Raw genomic sequence first — 19,392 nt, 5'->3', positions numbered from 1 at the left:
TTTTATAAAGGCAGAGGTCCTTATATGTTATTAGCTAAATCAAAAGACAATATCGCCCCCAAAAAAGTTTAAAGGACTGAAGTACCACTATTGTTTTACCACAGCCTTTCTCTTTGTCCTTTTAAACAGGATGCAAGGTACTTTTACTTCATAATTTTACAAATACACATAGCCTATCAGTTAATAAAGTTTTATGGATATAAGCATTTTTATTTCAGAGAAGAGAAAGATAAGCCAAATGGGACAAAAATATCTAAATATTAATTATCATACTGCACTCCTCCAAATATATATAAAATGGTACAATAATTCAGCATTGGGCAAATGGTGTATTTGGTATCAGTTTTTTTGTTTTTCTTTTTGGTTTTGTTTTGTAAACCTAGTAATATTTAACATTAAAGCTACTAAGGATTTAAGATGTTTAAGAAGCCTTAAGCATTCGTCATAATCTTTAAGAATGCCAACATAAAAAGAATAAGCTCTTTCAAAATAAGAACAAAGACAAAAGTCAATGGTGGTACTCTTTTATAGCTAAAAACAAAAAAAGAGTACCTTTTAAAACATAGACAATGTAATCAGTCATTTGTGAGGAACACTGAAAGTCCAACAAGGGAATGATGGCCCAGGTCCATACAGAACCTCTGTGTGAATTAGAAAAAGATGCCCCCTATGGGACAATGAATGACTTGGTAAGTCGTGTGAACCCTTTGGGCACATATGACTCCATGCTGCAGGGTTTGGTGAGCAGAGTGTGGTCTTGAGTAAGGGCATGTGGACTCCTCGTTAATTACTTTAAAAAAAAATAAATTTATTTATTTTATTTATTTATTTTTGGCTGTGTTGGGTCTTCACTGCTGCATGTGGGCTTTCTCTAGTTGTGGCGAGCGGGGGCTAATCTTTGTTGCGGTGCGCAGGCTTCTCTTGTTGCAGAGCACGGGCTCTAGGTGTGTGGGCTCAGTGGTTGTGGCTCGCAGGCTCTAGAGCACAGACTCAGTAGTTAGATAGCCCGTGGCTCACGGGCTTAGTTGCAGCATGTGGGATCTTCTCAGAGCAGGGCTCGAACCCATGTCCCCTGCATTGGCAGGCGGATTCTTAACCAATGCACCACCAGGGAAGCCCTAATTACTTATTTAATTAAATCATGCAACTCATTCAGTAAGCATTTGTTGAGCGTCTAATCTGATGCAGGTATAAATTTTCTAGGTAGGGGAAAAAGAAGAGTCTACTTGTCTCTGTATCATTAAAACCATTAATATGGTTCTACGTGAAACAAGAAATATAAAACAGAATATTCTGCAGAATGTAAGGAGGCCAGAGGATGAACACCTCGGTCAACTCCCTTGCTGACTGCTTCTTCAGAAGCCTCAGAGACCAGTAACAGGAGGAGATGCTTCAGCTTACCTCATCTTCGTGCCTCTGTTCATTGCCTTCTGCTGTATTTGAAGACTCATTCTGAAGCAACTGACCTTGGGAGAGATCCTCAACAAATTCTGGATTATTTGTGGATGATGAGGCTCCACTACTATATGGAACCTCTGGGTGGGTTATCCTGAAGAATGATAGGCAGAGTGGAAAAGTTCAGTATCAACAGCATCAAAAACTCCTACTTACCAAGGTTCAAGACAAATTTCACTGCCAGCAAAATCACATGCCAGCCCTTGAATTAATTCCCCCACCTCATTCTGTATAAATGTAAACAATGTCTCCATAGCAATTATAGAGCATTTTAAAAAAGGTTTCAGTGCTTGATTGGATCAGGTCAGTTCCATGAAGAAATCTCCTACTAAAAACAACTCTAATCTTTCCCCCACAAATTACCTCTCTCCTCAACGTAGACTTTACATTTTAGTTCTGAGCATGCAACTTTTATATGCTAGTTTCATGTACCTCCTTTTCATGTAATAAAAGGAAAATACTATTAATGGAAAAGAACAGGAATGGGAGTTGAAGAGGAAGTTTGCCCCCTTATCACAAAAGAGAGCGTTCTTTAAGGGCATAAGAAATATCTCTTATGGTACATTCCATAGGCTACTCCTTGGATTATAGTGTTTATTGACAATGAGATCATCTAAGAACAATATTATCAAGTTCAGTAAGTTCAGGTATAAATGTTAATAAATCAGAGATATACATTTTCTGTTCCTATCATTCTGTTCCAGATGAGTCAGCAAACCAGATCTCATCCTTCTGAAAAGTGGACACAAGAAGGCACAGATGACAATTGGATCTTAGACTGAGTTATACCCTATCGCATTTAGATAAAGGAATGGAAATAAAAGTAACACCATGCGCTAGGGAGTTTGGGGTTTGGGGCAGGTAGTGGGGAAAGTGGAGGAAGATGTACAAGAGAGTAATATTCAGTCATTATTCTGGAAGAATGTATACTCCATAGGGTTACAGAAAATACTTACAATGCAATGTAAGTACTGAAACAGAGGTCTGTAAAATGTGCCATAAAGGTACAGTAGAGGGGATGAGGGATTTTATATGTATGGAGAGAATGTTAAGAAAGATTTTACAGAGGAGGTCTTAAAAGTTGAAGAGGCATTCATCAGGTAAACAACATTATTACAGGTAGAAAGAACAGGGTATTAATAGGAGAAAGGGAAACTCTTCAGGAGGCTACTGCAATAGACTAAGGGGGAGACAAGGGCAAACAGGAGAATAGGGGAGAGAAAGCTAAGAGATAATTAAGAGGTAGAATGATAGATCGAATATAAATAGTGAGGGAAAAAGAAGAGTCAAAGGTAATTCTGAGGTTTCTAGATTGGGTGATAATGTACTATTAATCAATGTAACAGCTGGAATGTGTGTGTGTATGTATGTGTGTGTGTGTGTGTGTGTGTGTGTGTAAGAAAGACAGATGAGAAAATGCTAAGTTTGAAACACTCATGGCATAATTAGGTGGAGCTGTCCCACCGACAACTGGAAACATGCCCTGAGAGAACAGAAGTGAAGAAAAGGCAGGAGATATTTTGGGAGGCATCAGCTCATGGAAATAATGGGAAGTGCTAGATATTCTCCAGAAAGACAGTGAGAAGAAAAGTCAGGCTAGAACTCTGTTGGAACAATATTTTAGAAGCAAGTGTTAGACGAGCTGGGAAAGACTAAGGAGGGCGTTAAGAAATCTAGGAGAGAATACTGTTACAGAGGCCAAGGCAGGAAGACTTTTGAGAAGGGGTTATTACACAAGCAAAAAGTTGCAGATGTCACATAAGATAGGCTAAAAAGTATCTGCTAAATCTGAAGATCTGAAGGACTTCAGCTGTACTCCCTGTACTTCAAGGGAGTACAGTTTTAGTGGAGTTATGGGAATAAAAACCAGATTACAGTGGACTGAGAAAAGAATGAAAGCAGATTCAGACTGTCCTTGAAAGGACAGAAATTTTATTTTTCTGAACACTTCTATAAAAAATAGAGTATTATAACTAGGAGGTTCCTACATTTTTGAGGTCCTGTGAAAAAGGGTAGATAGGAGAAGTTATTAACTCAATGCTAATTATGTTCTCTGAAGAGTTGCCATTAGAGATCCAGTTTGATCTTGGCAGCTTTGTTTTTCAAATATTTCAATCATTTTGGATGTCTTACAATGTCTTTTCTTTCACTGTCATTCTTCATTTCAACTGTGCCATCAATTTTTAAGTTACTAACTCTTGCACATTCTTATTTCAGTAAAATATGAAAACTAGGTTTAGGAAAGAGTACCAATCCTGTGAATCCCTTGACTGAAGTGGATAGGAATCAGAGGGAGTGGTCAAAAGCAGCAAATGCCTTAGAGATGACAAGTTGAATAAAGACTGAAAAAAAAAAAAGGCTCCTTTGTTCCAATGAATGAATTGTCCATGCTCTTAGCTAAAGCCAACAACCCTTCCATTTGCGCCCTGGATCCCACACCCTCTAGCCTACTCAAAAACAAGTTTCAGCAATTCTGCCCCCTCTGGCATCACCAATTCTTTCCTCTCTACTAGATTAGCCTAATCAGCAAACAAATGTGGCATTATTACTCTTATCTGGAAACAAAACAAAAAACACACTTTCTTGATTCCACTTCATTTTTCTCCTTTCCTTTATGGACCTGACCTGAGGGTGGTATGTTCCAAGGTCCCCAGTATACTGAACCCTGTTTTCTGTTCTGTCTTCCACCCACAAATTTAATGCCTTTTCTATCTTAACTAAGCACTTATCATGCACTGTGTCCATAACTTTTGCAGTTTGAGATGTGATAGCAAAACTAGCACGAGTTTCCTTTTCCTTCTTCACAATTTCGCAGATAGAAGATTCATTCTCACCATAGATCTCAGCAGCCTCAGCATATTACTATTTTTTTTTCTTTCCTTATTAAGTCAAGAACTTTCACCTTTTCACTTAAAGGAAGCACATTAGGGCTTCTCTTTGGCGTATCTGAATTGCCAGCATCACTACTCTTGCGCTTTGGGGCCATTATTAAGTAAAATAAGAGTTACCTGAACACAAGCACTAAGATACTATGACAGTCCATCTGATAACAGGCAGCTACCAAGTGACTAACAGGTGGGATATGCTGGACAGAGCAATGATTCACGTCCCAGGCAGGACATGGTGGGATGGTGTGAGATTTTATCATACTATTCAGAGTGGCGGGCACTTTAAAACTTATAAACTGTTTATTTCTGAAATTTTCCATTTAATATTTTCCAACCATGGCTGACCGTGGCAGGTAACAGAAGCCACGGAAAGTGAAACCATGGATAAGGGGGTACTTACTGACTTCAATTGTTTATAGTGGAAAGAACTGTTTATAGTTATTGACTTCAATTGATCTCCCTTCATTCTTTCTTAAACCCAACCCAAAGGAGATAAGTGTTCGCAACTCTTGTCAAGGCCACCAGTGACCTCCATGCTAAATCCAATGTCATTTCTCAGACCTCATCTTACCGGATCTTCCAGAAGTATTTGACACAGTTCATCTCTTCCCCTCCCTTGAAATATATTTTTTACCTGGTTTTCAGGACCCTGCACTCCTCTGTTTTTTCTGATACCTTTTCAGGTACCCCCTTGAGTCTTCTTTGCTGACTCTTCCTCTCCTCCCTGACTTGTAAATGCTGGAGTATCCCCGAGTTCAAGTGTCAGGTCTCTTCTCTTTTCTACCCACACAGTGCTCATTCGTTTGATGATCTCAACCAGTCTCACAGCCTTAAATATCAGCTCTAATATGTTGATTGACTCCCAAGTTTCTCTTTTTAGTGTAGACAGCCCCTAACTTTAGCCCTGTATCAAGCTGCCTATTTGACATCTCTGCTTGGATAGCTAATAAGAATCTCTATTTTAAAATCTCTAAAACCGAGCTCCTAAAATTCCCTCCTCCACTTGCTCAGTTTTCCCCATCTAATTTAATGGCAATTCCATCCCTTCAGTTGCTTAAGCCAAAAATTTGGAGCTGTCTTTAACTGCTTTTTTCTCCCTTCTCACATCTCATCTGGTCTTTCAGGCAAATCCTGTTTGGCTTACCTTCAAGATATATCTAGAATTCTATACTTCTCAACACCCCCCATTCCTATTATCTTTGAAACCCACTCCAGTGAGGTTTTTGTCCCTACTACTCTGCCAAAAATACTCCTGTCAAAGTCACTAGTGAAGTTCTTTGAGTCATCATCTCTCACTTGAATTATTTTAGAACCGTAACTGGTCTCCTTGCTTCAGTCCCTGCTCCCTTCACTCTATTCTCTATATAACAGCCACAGGGATACTATTTTAAAATGTCAGATCATATCATTCCGCTCAAAATCTCCCCATGCTTTCCCACCTCACTCAGAGTAACAGTTAAAGTGCTTACTCTGACCCATAAGATCCTACACGATCTAGTCCCTTGCTACTCAAAGTACCGGCCTTACACCAGCAGCACAGCCATCATTTGGGAACTTATTAGAATGTAGAATCTCTGGCCCTAACTCAGACTTTCTGACTCAGCGTTTGCATTTTAATAAGATGTCTAGGCAATTCATAAGTGCACTGAATTTTGAGAAACACTGATGCAGCCTATTACCCCTCCCCCTGGTATACTCTGCTCCAGTCACACTGGCCTCCTGGCTATTTCTAAAAGGCAGAAACACTCCTACCTCAAGGCTTTCCCACTCACTGCTCCCTCTGCCTAGAATAATCTTCCCCCATAACTGTAGGCTAGCTAATTTACTTCCTTCAGGTTTTTATTCAAGTCACTTGTAAAGCCATTCTGGGCCATCTTATCTAAGATGGCACCCCAAGCCCCTCCTGTCCCTCTTCCTTACTTTATTTTTTAATCCATAGTTCTTATCAATGTAGTATGCATTTTACTTATTTATCCTGTCTGTTGTCTGATTTCTGCAGTAGAATTTAAGCTCTATAGGGGTTGGGATTTTTGTCCATCTTGGTTATTGCTTAATGTCTAGTGCCTAGAATGGTGCCTGGCACATAGCAGACACTCAGAACATTTTTTATTGTACAAGTTGGACTCAGCAAGTAGGCAGCTTTTAGAAAAGTTTTAGAGAATAGTTTCATCTGAATAAAGTCAGAAGGTAGATATTAATGAGTTAAGAAAGAATGCCAGGGAAGGAAACAATTATAAAGTGTAGTCTGTTTTTAAAGAGCTCGAAGGAATATTAAAATAATTCATCTTAGGGATTAGCTAGCACTTCAATCTATTAGTGAATACATTTCTTCTTTGGCAAGTAATGTCTAATAGAAAAGATAAAAATTCAAGTGGAACAGAGATTTTCAGTGGAAGAGGGACTACTGCTATTAGCTCTTTTCTACATTTCTTTATATATCTGTCCAAAAATACCAAAGAAAGGAGTTGGAGTTGGGGGGAGGGGTAGGTTGGGAGGAACAGAAGTCAGCTAGAGCTCCTAGGCATCTTGAATAAAGAACCATAATTAAAAATCTAATCTTAAAACAACAACAAAAAACCCTGATGTTTGGGGAAAAATTATTTTAATATCTGTGGCAATTTAGACAGAAAATGAATTTGATTTTCGAAGCTAGCCCTGTGGCAAGTATTTCCTTAATGGTGACTATGTAATTCTCTTAACTGGGAGTCACTGATGTTTCCTAGATCCCACAGTACTGCTGTTCCAGTTCACAGGAACCAGAGCATTGCAAATGACAGCTGAATACAGATATTAAAGCAGTTTACAATGGCTCTCATTCTCTTTGCAAAGCATAACAAACGCACCTTCTATTTTTGATATAAAACTGCCTCTTTAGCACCTCATATGTTGTCAGAAGCTGTTCTGAAGCCTAGGCAGAGGCCCAGTGTCCCAAAGCAGCTGCTTACCCAGTTGTAGCCAGATCATTACTCTCCTTGGAGCCATCTTCATCTGCAAAAAGGGGAGGCAGGGTGGAACCAGTCATCAAGGTTTCCATCTCTCTAAAAGGAAGACAGAATAAAAAAAAACTTTAATGGCTTAATTATTTCCAGTTCAAGTTGCATTAATTTAAGAGTCAGCCTTCCTTAACTTTATCACATCAGCAGCAGAATAGAAACTGACCTAAATATTTATTTTCTTGACTTGGACACATCAATTTGAACTTTATGGTTAATGGGCTTTTAACCCTGGTCTTATCAACTGACCAGACTAAAAACAGATTTTAACAACCAGGACACAGTTTGGAAAATTCCTTTTTGTTCATTCAGAATATCTTCAAAAGTATGCTTCATTTCCGGTAAAAACTGTTAAGCAGAGTAACTCAGAAGCACTGCAACCCTGAGCAAGTTATTCAGCCTCTTTGAGATACAATTTCACCATCTTAGACACAGACAAAATTGCTGACTTAACCCACAGGGTTATTGTGAAGGATTAAACTGAAAGTGCTCCATAAACAGAGAAAGGCTAAGATCGTAAGTGCTTTGAGTATTATTATATAAAGAAAGGTATTGTTATTACAGCATTACGAGTTCTTAATCCCAGATGAATCATCCTTAGATTAAATGGTGACAATCTGAGTCCTTCAAAAGGAAATAATGCAAAGGAAGTAGAGGATGGAAGGCATACTGATGTGGTTCAAAATGAAAGAAACCACACTTCCAGGTCAGAAATATGCTCCACATCACCATGATGACCAACAGTGGAAATAGCATGCACCTGGGCACAGGAAATAACTAAGCCTAATTGAAGAAAGCAAATAAATCAGAAGAACCTGAGGTTATCAGAATGAAAGGATAAAAGGACAAAGTGAGAAAGAGAGTAATTTCATTTAGCATATCGCTACAAAGAAAGATTTTTCCCTTTCAAGGCTTACTACCAGGGGCTTCACCCCATATAGCTAAAAGCAGAAGCCTTCCATTCACCATGAAAATGATATTCAAACAAAACATTCAATAGTGACCCTAAACATCAGCCACTTAAGTGGAACTGCAAACCACTCAAGAAAAAAAGGGCCTCAATCACCTGGGAGAATTGAGGAACAGATTATGAAAATTCACTCAGGAGCTCCCTCAGCAGTTATTTCAGGTGCTGCTGCTAAGGAGACCTAGTGAAATAGCAATTAAAAGAAAAGCACAGCAGCCCAAGCAGAGCTAGGATTCATCCGGCTGAGATGGAAATATGAAGAAAATGCAGATGACAATGATGCCATATTCTAAAATGTTCAATATAATAATTTACTTACAAAAGGATAACAGTGATGATTTATTTCTTATTCTTACTTATTTTCTTGTTTTCACTTCTTTGTTACTTAGCAGACCAAATTCCATAAATAGCTTACTCTGAAAAAATGCATCTTTGTATGTTCACCACCCATTATAGTGGGAGAGCATGGAAGGCAGAGAGGAACTTCCCACTCAACCACAGAGTACGGAGTTTATTCCACATGCAGGGATACTTGCTAACTTTTCAATTCCTTCAAGAAAGGGGGGGTTACAAGGGGCTCTAACAAATACTGCAAAATTCCATTCTAGATGTTTTCTAGGATAATCTTGACACAAGTGCACTTATGTTTTACTTCACATTATGCACAGACCAGATTAGAGCCCAGGCTTTAAGGGCTGCTAACATCACCTTATACCAATATTCATTTTATCAAAAGAAAATTAATCAATTAGATGCCATATAATCTAGTTATAAACCACAAGCAAACATTCAAATAGTCAGGTATATATCCACAAACCTTAAAAGGACTCATTTAATTGGCTTCTTTCTAAAAGTCACCTTAGAAGTAAAGGACTTTTCGAGAGCCTCAAGATTCAGCATTGGAAGCTCTTGGCATCATCCCACCTCAAAAGAAGATATATTACCTGGTGGGGGACAAATGAACTATCTTTTCATTCACTATACCAACATGATCTTCTTAGAGTGTTTCCCAGATATCTTTAGTCATTTTTGAAATATGGGGAGGCAGCTGGACAACACAACCTTAACAACATATAAATAGATCATATAAACAAAGGAAGTTCAGAGAACACATTTCTTGTTGTTGTTGTTTTTTCCTCTTAAGTGTGTTTTACTCAATCCATATGGCTTCAGATATATTTTCTCTAGTGTTACTGAGTAGTCAGGTCCCTAAGAAATGAGTAATAAAGTGGGTGGAAGGTTAAGGGGCCAAAATCAACAAAAGAAGGAAATGAGGAAAAAGTCCAGTGAAACTCAAAGGCCTCTAAACTAGTTGGGAAAATAAAATGATTCGCAAGAATTGGCTGGGATCCTGCAAGAATCTGCTTTCCTATGGTTCATGAGGGGGTGATTCAAACTGAATCACAGCTACCAAGCCACTGATTGCCAAAAGCCCTTCAGTGTAGCATCTGTGCCTGATAATGTCCCAGTACAGAGGTCACACTAAACTCTGAAATTCTATGCAAAGCACTTAAGAAATGTAATGAATGCTGCTCTGGAAGGGGAAAGAAGAGATATATGTACAAAGGCAAGGCAATATACAAGTTTGGTTTTCCACTGCAGTTTACAGAAACAGGTATATCCTGCAGATGTTTTCTTGCAGAAGGGATTCACCCAGTGAAGGCCTCCACCTGGAGGTAAGTGGTATTACCTTGGGGCTTACACTTTGAGCCAAGGTCTGGACTGTAACTTTGGAAACTCAAAAATCCCCTCTAACACTAATCGCTCACTGAAAACACTGATGTAAAAAACAGAGTGACAATTTAAGATATTTTAATAACAATTATAAAAATTGTAATAAAAATTATATTAAGCCACTAATCATAATCAGAACATTTTTTGGGGCCAGAATAAAGGCACTCAGGTGTAGCTTAAGAAATCTTCCTCGGGCTTCCCTGGTGGCGCAGTGGTTGAGGGTCTGCCTGCCGATGCAGGGAACTCGAGTTCGTGTCCCGGTCCGGGAAGATCCCACATGCCGCGGAGCGGCTGGGCCCGTGAGCCATGGCCACTGAGCCTGCGTGTCCGGAGCCTGTGCTCTGCAATGGGAGAGGCCACAGCAGTGAGAGGCCCGCATACCGCAAAAAAAAAAAAAAAAAAAAAAAAAAAAGAAATCTTCCTCAACTAAGATTGTTCTAGTAACCTTTCCCAACAAAAGGGATGATCTCACCAATGAGACTATATTATTCCAAATGTGTTGGACAGTGCTGAAAGTATAATTTATACTTCTGTTTTCTGGGGGTTGGCTCTTTTCAGGTACCCTTTCCCCACTTTACATATGTTAATCCCACTTCATTAAGCCCTCTCATGGAGATGTACCATATTCCTTCCCTACCACACCATCCCCAACAGTACACCTCAGAGTTGAGAGGTAGGATTCTGCCCTCATTTTTCCATACTACAACCTTTATGCAAAATTTCCAGTTCCTTTAGAAGTCATGTTAATTCGCTATACCAATCTCTGATAATTACCTCCTATCATTTCGGTTCTACTACAACACAAACCTCTATTTGTCGACTCTTGATTTTCCCTTCTCTGTCTAGCTTAGATTCTGTGGCTGCATTTCAAATATTTTTTTGCCAACACTCTCAATTCCTTTGCCATGTTGTTCTTCTATACCCTGGATGTAGATCAACTCTGAGTTTTAGCTCAACATGGTGTTGGAGAAAAATCACAAAATAAAGGGTGCTACTATAAATTTATGGTATCAACTATAGCTGGGCCCACAATGCTCTCAGCAGTCATTTTACATGTTCTTAGGTTATCAACTGCCACATTAGCTCTGTCAAAATTTTCCAATCAAATCAAACCTAACTCACTCAAACCCTCCTGAATATTCAGGCTCATCTCTTCAAACTTCTCATCCCTGACTCACACCAAAACCATCCTAAGTAGTTTTATTTTAAAAATATATAATTTATGTACCATAAAATTTATTCCTAATTTAAGTTATACAGTTCAGTGGCTTTCATATATTTACAGGGTGACTTTCACATATTCCTACCAACACCATAATTGATTTTACAACATTTTCATCATCCCTAAAAGAAACTCGGTACCCATTAGCAGTCACTGCCCATTCCCCCCTCCCCCTAGGCCCAGGTAACCACTAATCTGCCTTCTGTCTTTATAGATATACATATTCTTAACATTTCATATAAATTTAATCATATTCTCTGACCTTTTGTGTCTGGCTTCATTCACTTAGCATAAAGTTTTCAAGGTTCATCACATTTTAGCATGTATCAGTATTTCATATCTTTTCATGGATAAATAATACCACATTTTGTTTATCCATTCAAAGACTGATAGACTTGGGTTGTTTGTATTTTTTGTCTATAGCGAATAATGCTGCTTTGTGTACAGTTTTTGTGTGGACATGTTTTCAATTTTCTTAGGCCTATACCTAGAAATGGAATTGCTGGGTCATATGATAACTCCGTGTTTAACATTTTAAGGAACTGCCAAACTGTTTCCAAAGCACCTGCACCATTTTACATTCCCACTAGCAATGTATGAGATTTCCAAATTCCCCATACCCTTACCACACTTTTTAGGAGTGCTAAAGAAATATCAATTCTACCCTCCTCCAGCTTTCCACATGGGCTAAGGGAAATACAGAACTCCAGCCCACTTCAGCCATCCTGTCCCACTGAAAGGGGGAAAAAACTAAGAAGCACCGGTAAAGTTTATAGTCCAGGGGGCACAGGCTCACCAAAAGACTGTGACCTAATCATAGTACTACAGAATGCTTCTCCTCCCCTCACACCTTACCACTACCTCACTAAAGGCCTATATACCACAGTTCCTTTCACCCAGGACATCATTTCTACCTTTCAACAAAAATTTACAAGGCATACTAAAAGCCAAAAAACGATTTGAAGAGACTGAACAAGGATTAGAACCAGAGTAAGATACAGCATGTTTTTTATTTCTTAACTTTAAAAAAACTGAAATACAGTTGGCTTACAATATTAGTTTCAAGTGTATAATATAGTGATTAATATTTTTCCAGATTATACTCCATAAAAAGTTATTATAAAATATTGGCTATACTCCCTGTGGTATACAGTACATCCTTGTAATTTATTTATTTTAGACCTAGTAGTTTGTACCTCTTAATTCCCTTCACCTATTTTAGTCTTTCCCACCCATTCTTCCCTCTGGCAACCACTAGTTTGTTACCTGTATCTGTAAGTCTGTTTCTGTTTTGTTATACTCATTTGTTTCATTAAAAAAATTCTACATATAAGTGAAAACATACAGTATTTGTCTTTCTCTGTCTCACTTATTTCACTAAGCATAATACCCTCTAGGTCCATCCATGTTGTTGCAAGTGGCAAAATTCCATTTTTTTTAAAGACTGAGTAATATTCCATTGTATATATATAGCACATCTTCTTTATCCATTCATTTGTTGATGGACACTTAGGATGCTTGGCTATTATAAATAACGCTGCTATGAATGTTGGGGTGCATATATCTTTTCAAATTAGTGTTTTTGTTTTCTTCAAATAAATACCCAGGAGTGGAACTCCTGGATTTTATGGTAGTTCTGCTTTTAATTTTTGAGAAAACTCCATACTGTTTTCCATAGTGACTATTCCAATTTACATTCCTACCAACAAAGTGCTAGGGTTCTCTTTTCTCCACATCCTTGTCAACATTTATTATTTCTCGTCTTTTTGACGATAGCCATTCTGACAGGTGTGAGATGATATCTCACTGTGGTTTTGATTTGCATTACCCTGATGATTAGTGATATTAAGCATCTTTTCATGTGTCTGTTGGCCATCTGTGTGTCTTCTTTGGAAAAATGCTTATTTAGGTTCTCTGCTCATTTCTAAATTGGGCTTTTTTTTTTTTTTTTGATATTGAGTTGTATGAGTTCTTTATATATTTTGGATATTAACCCCTTAACAAACATATCATTTGCAGATATCTTCTCCCATTCAGTAGGCTGCCTTTTCATTTTGTGGATGGTTTTCTTTCCCACACAAAAGTTTTTAAGTTTGATTAGGTCCCATCTGTTTATTTTTGGTTTTGTCTCCCTTGCCTGAGGAGAAAGATCCAAAAAAAAAAAATCAGTAAGACCAATGTCAAAGAGCCCACTGTCTACGTTTTCTTCTAGGAGTTTTACAGTTTCACGTCTTACATTTAGGTCTTTAATCCATTTGAGTTTATTTTTGCCTATGGTGTGAAAAAATGTTCTAATTTCATTCTTTTACATATAGCTGTCCAGTTTCCCCAAACCACTTATTGAAGAGCCTGTCTTTTCCTCATTGTATATTCTTGTCTCCTTTGTCACAGATTAATTTACCATATTTGTGTGGGTTTATTTCTGGGCTCTCTATTCTGTTCCATTGACCTATGTGTCTGCGTTTGTGCCAGTACCATATTGTTTTGATTACTGTAGCTTTGTAGTATAGTCTGAAGTCAGGCAGCATGATACCTCCAGCTTTGTTCTTCTTTCTCAAGACTGCTTTGGCTGTTCAGGGTCTTCTGTGGTTCCATATAAGTTTTAGGATTATTTGTTCTAGTTCTGTTACAAATGTCATGGGTATTTTGATAGGAATTGTATTAAATCTGTAGGCTGCTTTGGGCAGTATGGTCATTTTAATAATATTAATCCTTCCAATCCATGAACATGGAATATCTTTCCATTTATTTGTATCATCTTCAGTTTCCTTCATGAATGTTTTACAGTTTTTGGAATACAGGTCTTTCACCTCCTTGGTTAAATTTATTCCTAGGTATTTTATTCTTTTTGATGCAATTGTAAATGGTATTGTTTTCTTGATTTCTCTTTCTGAAGTTCATTATTAATGTAAAGAAATGCAACAGATTTCTGTATATTAATATTGTACCCTGCACTTGACTGAATTAATTTATTAGTTCTAATATTTTTTTTGGTGGGGTTATTAGGGTTTTCTATATATAGACTCATGTCATCTGCAAATAGTGACAGTTTTACTTCTTCCTTTCCAATTTGGATGCCCTTTCTTTTTCTTGTCTGATTTCTGTGGCTAGGACTTCCAATATAAATTAAATAGAAATGGTGAGAGTGCGCATCCTTGTCTTGTTCCTGATCTTAGAGGAAAAGCTTTCAACATTTCAACACTGAGTGTGATACTAGCTGTGGGTTTGTCATAAGTGGCCTTTATTATGTTAAGGTATGTTCCCTCTATACCCACTTTCATGAATTTTGTCAAATGCCTTTACTGCATCTTTAAGCTGATCATGATTATCTTCCATTTTGTTAATATGGTGTAACATATTGATTGATTTGTGAATAGTGAACCATCCCTGCATCCCTGGAATAAATCTCACTTGATCATGATGTATAAACCTTTTTACATGTTGTTGATTCAGTCTGCTAGTATTTTGTTGAGGATTTTTTCATCTATGTTCATCAGGGATACTGGCCTGTATTTTTCTTTTTTTGTAGTGTCTCTGTCTGGTTTGGGTATCAGGGTAATGCTGGCCTTGTAGAATGAGTTAGGGAGTGTTCCCTCCCCTTCAATTTTTTGGAATAGTTTGGATAGACATTAACTCTTCTTTAAATGTTTTGTAGACTTCCTTTGTGAAGCCATCTGGTCCTGGACTTCTAATTGTTGGGAGTTTTTAATTACTGATTCAATTTCAATACTAGTGATCGGTCTGTTCAGATTTTCTACCTCTTCCTGATTCAGTCTTGGAAGAGTGTATGTTTGTATGAATTTATCCATTTCTTTGAGGTTGTCCAATTTGTCACTGTATAGCTGTTCATAGTATTCTCCTAGGGTTGTTTTTATTTCTGTAATATCAGTTGTAACTTCTCCTCTTTCATTTCTAATTTTGTTTATTTGGGCCCACTTTCTGTTTTGCTTAATGAGTCTGGCTAAAGGTTTATCAGTTTTGTCTATCTTTTCAAAAAGCCAGATCTTAGTTTCATTGATCTTTTCTATTGTTTTCTGTTTCGTTTTGTTATTTTGGTATTTTCACTATGATCTTTTTTGTTTCCTTCCTTCTGCTGACTTTGGGCTTTGTTCTTCTTTTTCTAATTCCTTTAGGTGGAAAGTTAGGTTGTTTGTTGAGATTTTTCTTGTTTCTTGAGGTAGGCCTTGAATTGCTATAAATTTAATGCTTAGAAATGCTTTTGTTGCATCTCATAGATTTTAGAAAGTTGTATTTCTATTTTCATTTGTCTCAAGGTATTTTCTAATTTCCTCTTTGATTTCTTCATTGACCCATTGGATATTTTGGTAGCATGTGGCTTAGTCTTCTCCTGTGCAGAGGGTCAGCACCACTAACACCCATGTTGTTCAACTGTATATAAAATTTAATTGCTTTTCTATATACTAGCAATGAACAAGTGAAATTTAAAATTAAAAACACATTACCATTTATATTAGCACCCCCCCCAACAAATGAAATACTTAGGTATAAATCTAACAATATTTTACAAGATCTCTATGAGGAAAACTACAAAACTCAGATGAAAGATATCAAAGAAGGACAAAATAAATGAAAAAAATATTCTGCGTTCACGGGTAGGAAGACTCAATATTGTCAAGATGTCAGTTCTTCACAGTTTGAGCTTTACATTCAACTCAATCCCAATAAAAATCCCAGCAAGTAATTTTGTGGATATCAATAAACTGATCCTAAAGTTTATATGGAGAGGCAAAAGACTCAGAATAGCCAAGTAAATATTGAAGGATAACTACAAAGTTGAAGGACTGACACTACCCAACTTCAAGACTTCCTATTAAGCTACAATAATCAAGACAGTGTGTACTTGGGAAAGAAAAGACAAATAAATTATTGAAACAGAATAGAGATCCTAGCTAGAAATAAACCTATATAAATACAGTCAACTGATCTTTGACAAAGGAGCAAAGGCAAAACAATGAAATAAAGATAGTCTTTCAACAAATGGTGCTGGAACAACTGGACATCCATATGCAAAACAAACAAACAAACAAAAACAACTTGAAACAGACCTTACACCCTTCACAAATATTAACTCAAAATGCATCATAAACCTAAATTTAAAATTTAGATTTTAAAACTATAAAATTCTTAGAAGACAATATAGGAGAAAAATCTAGATGAGTTTGGGTATGATTATGAATTTTTAGATATAACACCAAAGGCACAATCTGTGAAAGAATTGATAAGCTGGATTTCATTAAAATGAAAAACTTTTGCTCTGTGAAAAACAATGTCAAGAGAATGAGAAGATAAGCTGTAGATGTGAAAAAAGTATTTGCAGAAGATACATCTGATAAAGAAATTTATCCAAAATATACACAGAACTCCTAAAACTCATCAGTAAGGAAATGAACGACCCAATTAAAATATGGGCCAAAGACCTGAACAGACTCCTCAACAATGCATATGTACAGATGACAAATAGCATATGAAAAGATGTTTAATTTGGGAATTTAAAATTAAAACAATGAGATACCACTACACATCTATTAGAACTGTTAAAATGCAAAACACTGTCAACACCAAATACTGGCTAGGATATGGAGCAACAGGAGATCTTATTCATTACTGGTAGAAATGAATGCAAAATGGTACAGCCACTAAAGAAGACCATTTGGTAGTTTCTTACAAAACTACTCATACTCTTACCAGCAACTGGGTTCTTTGGTATTTATCCAAAGGAATTAAAAAGTTATGTCCATACAAAAACCTGTACATGGATGTTTATAGCAGCTTTATTTATAATGTCAAAATTTGGACACAACTGAGACATCCTTCAGTAGGTGGGTGGATAAAGAAACTGTGGTACACCCAGATAATGGAATACTATTCAGTGCTAAAAAGAAGTTACCAAGCCAAGAAAGAACATGGAGAAAACTTAAATGCATAATACAAAGAGAAAAAAGCCAATCTGAAAAGGCTACGTAGTGTATGATTCCAATATCACTATATTCCAGATAAGGTAAAACTATGGAGACAGTAAAAAGATGAATGATTGGGAGGGGTTGGGGGGACGCAGGAGTGAAAAGGCAGAACACAGAGGATTTTTAGGGCTGTGAAACTATTCTGCATGACACTAGAATAATAGATATATGTCATATATTTGTCAAATCCCATAGAAGGTACAACATCAAGAGTGAACCCTAATGTAAACTATGGAATTGGGTGATTATGTGTCAATGTAGGCTTATTAACTATAACATATGTACCACTCTGGTAGGGGATGTTAAGAGTGGGGAAGGGGGCTTCCCTGGTGGCGCAGTGGTTGAGAGTCCGCCTGCCGATGCAGGGGACACGGGTTCGTGCCCCGGTCCGGGAAGATCCCACATGCTGCGGAGCGGCTGGGCCCGTAAGCCATGGCCGCTGAGCCTGCTTGTCCGGAGCCTGTGCTCCGCAACGGGAGAGGCCGCAACAGTGAGAGGCCAGCGTACTGCAAAGAAAAAAAAAAAAAGAGTGGGGGAGGTTGTACACATATGGGGACATGGAGTATATGGGAACTCTGTACTTTCTGCTTAATTTTGCTGTGAACCTAAAACTGCTCTAAAATATAAAGTTTATTAATTTAAAAATTAATTTAATATATTATAATTATACAATTTATTGTAAGATAGCCCTGAAGTTGAGGAATAAATACAACTGATTTTTATATGCATGCAATTTAACAGGAGCAAGTGAAAGAAGGCGGCTTACTACAGAATGATCTACCAGCTGTGAACATTTAGCTAAGAGCATTAAGCAGGCTGTGGGCATTAATCAATATGTTTTACAGAGGAAATAAGAACACTGGCTAATCCCTAGGCAGTTAACTGGGGTTCATTAAGAACTCTCTAACTGTAGGTTTTGATATGGGAGATGAGGGGGCAAAAGATAAGGCGAGGTAATTTGGTGGTAATTAAATACTTACTTTTTGGGGGATGGGTAGGATCGGGGAGATAATTAGAGTTTAAGGCTTAGGGTTGTTTCAGTACCTAAGAAGGGCATAGAGGTGTGTGTTTGGCTGGGTGTTGGATGGAGTGAGCAGAAAATGTGGCTCTCTATTTTTAGAATCTAGAGCCCAGGCTCCTGTAACCATGACTACTGTTAATTTTTAAAAATGTAGTAGGCTACTCTAAGAACTAAATAATAGAGAAACTGATTCATTCATTCAACAAGTATTTATTGGGTATCTAACACTGTAGGCACTTTATATGTACTGGGGATATAGCAGCAATCAAAACAGGCAAAAGTCCCCACCCTTACTGAGCTCAGTATAATGGGATACAGACAAAATAAGTAAAATGAATAATGTTACATAGTGATAAGTACAAAGAAAAAAAGAGAGCAAGAAAAGAGCCCAGGAAGAGTTCAAGGGAAGAGGGTTCTGGAATTTTAAATAGAGGCCAGGAAAGGCTTTACTGAGGTAACCTTTGGGGAAAGACCTAAAGGAAATGAAGAGCTGTGCACATGTGTGAGGACAGAGTGGTCTAGGCAGTGGGAACACATGCAAGGTGTACACTTGGTATGATTGAAGGAAGCAGCAAATCTGGCTGGATTGAAATAGGGGCAAAAATAGTAGATGATGCTGACTGCTATAGGGGACCAGACCATATATGGCTTTGTAAATCATAGTAAAGACTGGCCTTTACCCTGAGATGCAAAGCCACTAGAACATTCTGAGTAGATAAGGCATGGAATCAACCATTTTTATAAGATCACCATGGCTGCAGTTTTGAGAACAGAATGAAGGGTGAAGAGGGTCAAGGGTAGAAGTAAGGAGATCACTTAGGAATCTATTGCAGTAATCCATCTGAAAGTTGATGGTGGATTGGATCAACAGTGGTAGTAGTGGAGGTGATTAGAAGTAGTCAGATTCTTGATATATTTTTAAGGTAAAGCCAATTTCTCAGTTCAAAATAACTGGAAAAAAAATTAGGAATAGAATCTAACTGTGGCCTGCATATATATATATATTTTTTTGCGGTACGCGGGTCTCTCACTGTTGTGGCCTCTCCCGTTGTGGAGCACAGGCTCCGGACGCGCAGGCTCAGCGGCCATGGCTCACAGGCCCAGCCGCTCCGCGGCATGTGGGATCTTCCC

At 37.7% G+C, this 19,392-nt stretch overlaps 1 protein-coding gene across 1 annotated transcript in view; it reads right to left on the bottom strand.

The window, feature by feature from the left end:
* HMG20A (high mobility group 20A) overlaps positions 1-19,392 on the bottom strand; it is a 69,435-nt gene that overhangs the window by 18,978 nt on the left and 31,065 nt on the right. The window contains exons 2-3 of the mRNA XM_022580120.2: positions 7,289-7,381; positions 1,402-1,549 (exon numbers count right to left, since the gene is read on the bottom strand). Coding sequence (XP_022435828.1) covers positions 1,402-1,549; positions 7,289-7,377 — 237 coding nt within the window. The 5' untranslated portion in view covers positions 7,378-7,381. The remainder of the gene's footprint in view (positions 1-1,401; positions 1,550-7,288; positions 7,382-19,392) is intronic.

The sequence above is a fragment of the Delphinapterus leucas genome, chromosome 2 (genome assembly GCF_059928025.1).
Source record: "Delphinapterus leucas isolate spDelLeu-1000000601 "Yukka" chromosome 2, BTC_Dleu_Yukka2, whole genome shotgun sequence".
NCBI lineage: Eukaryota > Metazoa > Chordata > Mammalia > Artiodactyla > Monodontidae > Delphinapterus > Delphinapterus leucas.
This window is presented reverse-complemented; position numbering and strand designations above follow the sequence as displayed.